A 7,710-nucleotide genomic window follows, 5' to 3' on the forward strand; every position below is an offset into this window, starting at 1 on the left:
AAGAAAGCAAAATACAAGATAGACTACCTAAGGGCAAAGGATAGCTCTAATGTGCTCCAGGTAAAATCAGGGAAAGAGTGCTCATTTTCAGCTGGGGAAAAGCTGGCATCGTGGAGGAGATGGCCCTTGAGCTGGGTCTATCATAGAAAGGTAGAAAAGGCAGGATGAAAACAGCTAACAAGCAGCTATTCTTTTTGGAGAATGTTAAAGTATGTGAGGGAGAAATTACATTATGAAATTAAATTAAATATGAATGGAAAGGTAGGCTGGAGTCAGATTTGGAGGACGTTAAATAAGGAGAATTGGAAATAAAGTGGGTACCCATCAATTGAGGAATGGCTGAATAAATTTTGGAATATGAACATAATGAAATACCATTAAAACATGAGAAATAAAAAGGACAGATCCTAAGAAACTTTGGAAGTACTGTATGAATCAACGCAGAGGGAATTGATCAGAACCAAAAGATAAATTTATACATTGATTACATTGTAAAGGACAACAACTTTAAAAGACTTCTTTGATTCTAATAAATACAATGACAAATGAGGTGATAAACTATAGATACAAAACAAGACATAAATTTTCAGAAATTACAAATAAAATACTTTTTTTTGCTTTACTATACTTATTTGCTACTGGGGAAGGCTTTTATTGGGAAAAAGAGGGTGGTGTGGAAAGGGCTGGGGACAGTAATCTAATTTTTTTCTTTATAAAAACGGGAAGAAATATCAATGGAACACATAAACAAGAAAAAAGTGAAAGGAAGTTCAGAAGGGAACAGAGTGTTCATACTACCAAGTTTAAGTTAATGTATACTTTAACAAACAAGATGTAGATGGTAGATTCATGGTTTCATAATCAATCCTGCTTTTCTGTCTTTTGTATATGGAAATATTAATGTTTTCTGATGGCCATCAAGTTTGAAATATTAAATATTTTTTTAAATATCAAGTTAAGTAGTGTGGCTGTTATGATAGTAACATAAATTTGAACCAGAAAGCACCTTAAAGGCCACCTAATCCAAACCCTTCAATTAATATTGAGATTTAGAGAGGATAAGTGATTGCCCAGGGTCAGAAAGGGAGTCAGTAATAAAAGTGGGACTTGAACCCAGGTCCTATGCCTCCAATTTCAGCACTCTTTTCACTGTACCATGCGCCATCTCATCCCAAGAAAGACAAAAATGTTCATGAAAACAAGTGACTCAGCAAAGCTGCCCTCTCATTTCCAAAAGGCCCACTGAGTTCACCTCATGCTTTGGCATTAAATTCAAAAATTTTAAGAAATACATTCTTATCCAGGACTTTTGGATCCAAAAGATCCCCAAAATACTAATTCCTAGTATGTTAAGTCTCCAAAGAAGTTAGGCTATTTCTGGGCATCTGTGCCATCCTCTGACTAGGTGCTAAGTGGCTCAAAGGATCATAATCCAAATCACCAGTATTCACTCACCCCAAAATTGACCCCTTTCCTCAATGTCAGCCTAAAAACCACACTTAACTCCAGAGTAGAGCTTTACTTAGGTGTAGACAAGAACTGGAAGGGATTTTAAGATAAAAGGATCAGGGCAAATTTTACCAAGTTGCTCATCTCCTGAGGCACTTCTAGGTAATACTACTATTATTAAAGCTAGGCACCTCACATTTTAAGAAGTCGACTGGGAACTGGGCCTCTTTCATACTAAAACATTCCTCTAACAGCAGGGTGCTTGCTAACACCAAACTAGTGTATTTAATACTTACTCAGAATGTCTCCTAATGAATCACCAACTATCATTTCCTGTAGCATTTCCTTTTCAAGAACTGACCAAACCTGATTTAGCTCAGTAGAATAGGTGAGAGAGATGTGTGAACAAATTTCTTGAATAAATCACAACTCTTATCTAATACAAAGATGAAGCTTCCAACTCACCCCTCGGAAGAGTACATGGCACAGAGTTTTGCTTTGTTTTGTTTTTTCCAAAGAGGGGATGGATTTTTCCTGAATCATTCATGTTCTACCCACCAGCATCTTTTAAAAATTAGGCTCCTTTCCCTAAAGTTTTACATTAAATTCTATGTGTAACTTACAGAAAATTATTATCATTTTCATTTCATAGTACCATAGGCATGGTAGAATTAGAGTGGGATACCTCTGCTCTCTAATCATACAGATCCTAACCAGTCAAATTATGTTCTCCGAAATATCAACTATACATGGCGAAATATATGTATGATATAAAACATGATTAACATGTAATACCTTCAGTCTTATCCTCACACCCATATCATAAATGTGTCCCAATATATTTCATCTTCAGTCACATTATCTGAGATCTGACACTTGAGATTTATCTTTATGCATAGTTTGTGAATAATCTATTTGAAATTTCCCTAATCTTCAGATTCAGTTGTAAAAGAAGTTAGGCATACCAAGTTCCAGCTACAAATTTCCTTACACAGTATTTAGGTTCTGTATTTTGTTAACCCCTTTCATTAGAGGGCCTTGCTATGCTTTGCACACATTCTCTCCTGAATTCTTAGGATGCCACACCAAAGGGAGGTAGTATACTATTACTAACTTCAGTTTGTGGATGTTAAAACAGAGACCCCATCAGACTATCCACGTCCATATACTATATTCCCAATAATAAATGCTAGCTACTGATGAAGAAAAAATTTAGGATCAAGCAGTTCTTTCTTTCCTTCTCTCCCTCAGTCCACATAATATAAATGAAGCAAGTATTTGTTTTAGTGTTTGCTATGTAAATAAAACCCTCTGCCATCACCAGAGCTTGGGGTTACTGGGCTCAAAGAAAGAAAAATGCCTTTCACAAAAACATTTGTGTCACCAGATGTCTCCAAACACACCACCATAAAGGTCAAATGAGACTTTAGGAAGTAGAGTTGGGGGCAGGGTGGATAAAAATTTTAAGTTTTTAGGACATTTTGTATATAAAATTCCAGTCTAATTCTGAAAGTTACCAGCAATTGTCTCATTTCAAATGACTAAAGGTCATTTCTGGAAAAAAGATCAGAATACAAATGCACACTGCTGTACTATCAAGTAAATGATGTGGGTTCTAGTCTTCTACCAATACGAAAGATCTCTGGGCAATTTTGCACAAATCACAGCTCATAGGATGAAAGATGCCCCACCCCCATTTTACAGATGTCTAACTAAGACCAGGAGGTCACAGGATCATAGGTCTAGAAGTAAAGGGACCTCAAGAGGCCATCTTCTCCAACCCCTCATACTACAGATGAGAAAGTTGAGGCCAAGACTTGCCAAAAGTCACATGAGTAGTAAGCATCTGAAGAAGGATTTGAACATGGAACCTGGGACCCTAGAGTCAAATGCTACTTCTACTGCACCATTGTAGAACTGCCTCTCTGGTCTTGGTCTTTAAAATTAGAAACATCAAACTTTTATTAAGCACTGTCAATAAACTGGAGATAATAGTATTTTACCTGCCTGAAGTCAAGTAGATCACTTACAAACCAAAACTCAGAACAGTTACAAAGACACACAAAAATTAATTGTTCAGACCTATATAAAAGAGGGAAAAGTGAATAGTGTCATGCCAACTATGGATAAAAGAAATGTTCATTTAGAATTGAAGAGGTCAGAAATAACAATTTCCATCTATCAATCAGGTAGAGTAACCATAAGCTTGGAATTACCAAGCACTGGACTTAAAGTGAGAAATAACATCATCTGGGACAATTAAGGAATAGGGACTAGACCTATGATTTTATTGATAGAGGCAATTCCCAGGTGAGGAAACTATCTCTACAGATGCAGGTTGGCACCCTGTCTACAACATAAAGCTTAGAGTTGCCTATCCACTGAGAGGGTAAGAGACTTGCACAGGGTCACAGAGCGAGGTCCTCCTAACTTCAAGGTTGACTCCACAGTCATATACTACCCTGCCTCTCTAATACGTAATTAGGTTTTTTAAAATAATTCAACTGTGAGACAATCATACCTCATTTCTCTAAGACCCTGGGTCAGGGTAGAAAGCCTGAAGAAATAATATATTATCTACCTGTCTGATACAAGGAAACATGTGTATTTTAATTCTAAAGTCCACCTTTAAAGTTCTCCCTGATCCCCAGAATTTAACCAAATTGGAAAATAAAAGCAAACTACCAAATAGTACTCTAAAAGTTCTTGCCACATACAGTCCACCAGATTCTACTGTGTCCTAGAGTTCCCTAGAAAAAGGGCAACAGGTAAAGTAGAAGACATATGTGGATATACAAGGTTACTTGGAGAAGTTAGGGTAGGGTACTGGGGCTCTCCTGTCCATTATTATTTTTGGCAGTAATGTCAATTTGAAATTAGAAGCTGGTTTATGCCTTTCCAAGAAGCATACAATGAGATATACTGTATCAATCACAATCAATCATACTTTCAACAATGTTTATAAACTCTTGCACCTTTCTACGCATTGTATTTCATTATATAAAAAAACAATGTACATATCTACATGTGACAATCTCACAAAATAATAAGCATAAAGTTTATTAATCAAGAATACTCATGAAGATGGGTGATATTGGTCATGCAGGGCACTGATGCTTACAGATGATGATACATATAAATTTGCATGTGTGAATACACACAATACACACTGATACAATGTATAAGCATTTTATTGCTTGCTGCCCATATTCTTTGAAAGGATCCAATTAAGTAAATTTAAGACAAAATATAACTATCCTGGATAACAGCAATGGTCAGCAATGGCCTCTTTTCCAGATGGTACATAAATTCAAAATCTTATTAAGAAAATCTCCCAGGGGAATTCTCTATTGTTGCCACACCTTCAGAAAGATATAGAAAGCCTTACAGTCACATTAGGATAATTTGGGTAACAAAGCAATACCCCTACCTAGACTATAGTCACTTCAAGCACACAAAGTTAGGGCTCACTAGAATTCTTCCGGCTGTGGGGAGGAAGGAATGTGGAGAAAACCAGTAAGTCACCTTCAAAAGCTGCTGGTAGCCAAACAATTTTTACATTTTAAAAGGGACTTTGGCCCTCTGGTAAGCTTTAGCTAAAGCCTCCACTTAGAAATCAACCTGCAAACTGTTTTGACATGGGAGTTGCTTTGTATAAATATAATTAAGCAAAACAAGAAACTGCACATTCAAATGTGTCCTTTATCTTATCTTTGAGTTGCAGAGGAACAAAGAATTTAAGTAAGTTTCCTTGTGTCTAGTTGTTTTACAGGTTCAGCTCCAGTATAATTCCCCCAAAAGCAATGCAAGCCACCACCAAATTGTCAGAAAAAGTTCCTTCCGGTGAACTGAAAACAAGGAAAAAAATTCTGGAGCCATACTTGGAGGGAAAAAAAGCTTAGGTGTTCTCTACAGGTCCGATGATCAAAATCAGAAAATTGACAGTATTAATCGATACATATTTGTATACTGATTAATAATAACAGGCAGGAGGCAACCCCAACAGTTCCCGGTTTAAGTACTTAGAGGGGGTGCCTAGGGCCCTCTGATTCATTGCCAAAGGTCTTACTCTGCCCCCTCCCCACGCCACTCCACGTCTTTGCTTCTGAACTCTTAAGAGTTGCCCTTTCAATACAGGTGCAGACCACTGACAGGGAAGGGAGGGGAAAAGGTGTAAAGGGCAAAACCGCAGTGCACTAAAAGGGGGAAGTAGAGGTCGAAATGGGTGCCACTGGGCCAGAAAGGGGAGCAAGGACGCTGGAACCTCTCCCCCATAGCGGTATCCATCGGAGCTGGGAACCCGGCAAAAATCTACTGTCTTATAAAAAAAACCCCAAAAAACCCTAAACTCATGTCCAAATTTTTTACACTCACCTACTTGTTCCTTTTAATAAACTGATGCATACGACCCTTTAAATCCTAAAGCAAAATTCACAAGTCACGCTTATCTAGAATATAAAGGTTTAACTCCTGCACTACTGCCCCCCCCCGGGAAAATCTAGCACAATTCCCCCCACTAACACTCTAGGCTAGTTCACTAGGCATTAACAATAGTTATCATTAAGTATCATGGTGCTATCACTGGTCTACGGTTGTCATGTGGGGGAAGAAGGAAGCGCGCAATGTAAATATCAAGAAACTTCTGGAGTTCATCACCCCAGTACCCAACCCTAGTTAAAAATGATGGTCTGGAGCCAGAGTTCCCTTCCCTCCCCCGATCCTTCCCAGCCTTTAACCTTCGCTTAATTTCTGGACGCTGGTTTACCTTAGTAATGATGAGAGGTTTCCGTGCTCCTTCCCTCCTTTCAAGGTGAATCCCCAGGGAGCCCCCCCAGTCAACAACACTTCCACCAGCCTGTACCCGTCTGTGCCCCTGGGCTCCAGCACCATCATCAGAGGCTGCTGCGGCTGCCCCTGATCCGCGAACAAGGGGTTGAGCCGGGGATCTTTGTCTGGGAATCGCTCCTGCCGACTGCCTCGGGTCTCCGCGTTCTCCATGGCGCTCCGGAGGCGCAGCGGCGGTGAGGGCTCGCCTCCCGGCCCCAGCGCCCTGAGCAACTTGCTGGCCGGACTAGGAGCCGCGGAACAGTGACCACCGGTCCCAGCCCGAGTCCATGAATGGTGCGCGTAACCACCACTCCCCCCTCACCTCTCAACCCCTTCGTCTCCGGCTTCCCTCCCCCTCCTCCAGCTACTCCTCCTCCTTTCTCCTGGCCCAGATCCGGTTTTATTTGGCCAAAAGAAGGGAACGAAGGGATGGAAGAAGAGGAGGAGGAGGAGACTGAGGGTCTGGGGCGAGCTGCTAGCCACCGACAGGAATTTACAAACTTGAGCAGCAACTTCTGGAAAGCCTGGTTAACTCATAAAAGCAGAGGCTGGGGGGGGGGGAGAAGGAGGGAGAGAGGGGGTGCGTGCCAGCGTGAGTGTGTGTGCGTGTGTGTGTGTCCGCGCGTTCGTGTGTGTCAGTTGCAATTCCAGGGCTACAGCGTCTGCTCTTCAGGCAGCGAGGGCCAACTAGAAACGAAGGGGGAGGGGAACCGAGGGACAAATAGCTGGGAGGGGGATGGGGCAAAATCACAAAAGGGTTTGCTTTTGCTCCGCGGGCAGGAGGGGTGGGAGCTGGAGGGAACTCAACAAAGTTTCCTTAACTTCCTTAAAAAGCCAACTTCCCGAAGGGAATGGACTCTCCTCCCCTAGGGGTCTGCAAATCGATAACACTCTTTTCTTCCTTCCAGCCTAGGATTGCTGACTCCAGGGCAACTAGAACCCTACCCTAGTTTTCCACGTTTCCCTTACCGTCTGCCCTGCGCTGTGACTTCTGGGGTTCTAGAGGCTGGAGCTGCCGCTGCCGCTGCCTCCGCCCCGGATCACCCTAGGTCATCAGTACCAGAGGGCAAGAGAAAGGCAGGTGAAGCGTGCCAGGTCTCCTGCCCACCCTCTTCCTCCTCCAAGCTGTTTAGCCAAAAGTGGTTGACTCAGGGACAGGTTCTCTTAAGCGGGAGAGGATCTCTGCAAGAGGATCAAGAGGTCGACCCCAGCCCCTCACTTCTCTCAACTCTTTCCCCCACCTTCCCGCCCCCCCCCTTTCTCCAGGGTTAGGCTGCAGCCCCAGGCCATGCGCTAAGTGGTTGAGGTTCCGTCTCCCAGGAGCCAGGCCTTGAAGCTATAAAGGGCGGAGGGAGGGTGGGAAACAGAGTGAAGAAGGAGTGGAGACGGGTGAAGAAAGGGGGGGGGAGGTGAGAGTGAGAAGAGAAAACAAGA

At 42.0% G+C, this 7,710-nt stretch overlaps 1 protein-coding gene across 1 annotated transcript in view; it reads right to left on the reverse strand.

Annotated features, from left to right (window-relative positions):
* Positions 1 to 7,175, reverse strand: part of SHROOM2 (shroom family member 2) — a 246,577-nt gene extending 239,402 nt beyond the window's left edge. The window contains 2 exon segments of the mRNA XM_078146114.1: positions 6,215 to 6,234; positions 6,237 to 7,175. Of these exon segments, the coding sequence (XP_078002240.1) occupies positions 6,215 to 6,234; positions 6,237 to 6,447 (231 nt within the window). The 5' untranslated portion in view covers positions 6,448 to 7,175.
* Positions 7,176 to 7,710: the final 535 nt, after the last annotated feature.

This window comes from Phascolarctos cinereus, unplaced genomic scaffold (assembly GCF_003287225.1).
Source record: "Phascolarctos cinereus isolate Bilbo 61053 unplaced genomic scaffold, phaCin_HiC Scaffold_726;HRSCAF=1367, whole genome shotgun sequence".
NCBI lineage: Eukaryota > Metazoa > Chordata > Mammalia > Diprotodontia > Phascolarctidae > Phascolarctos > Phascolarctos cinereus.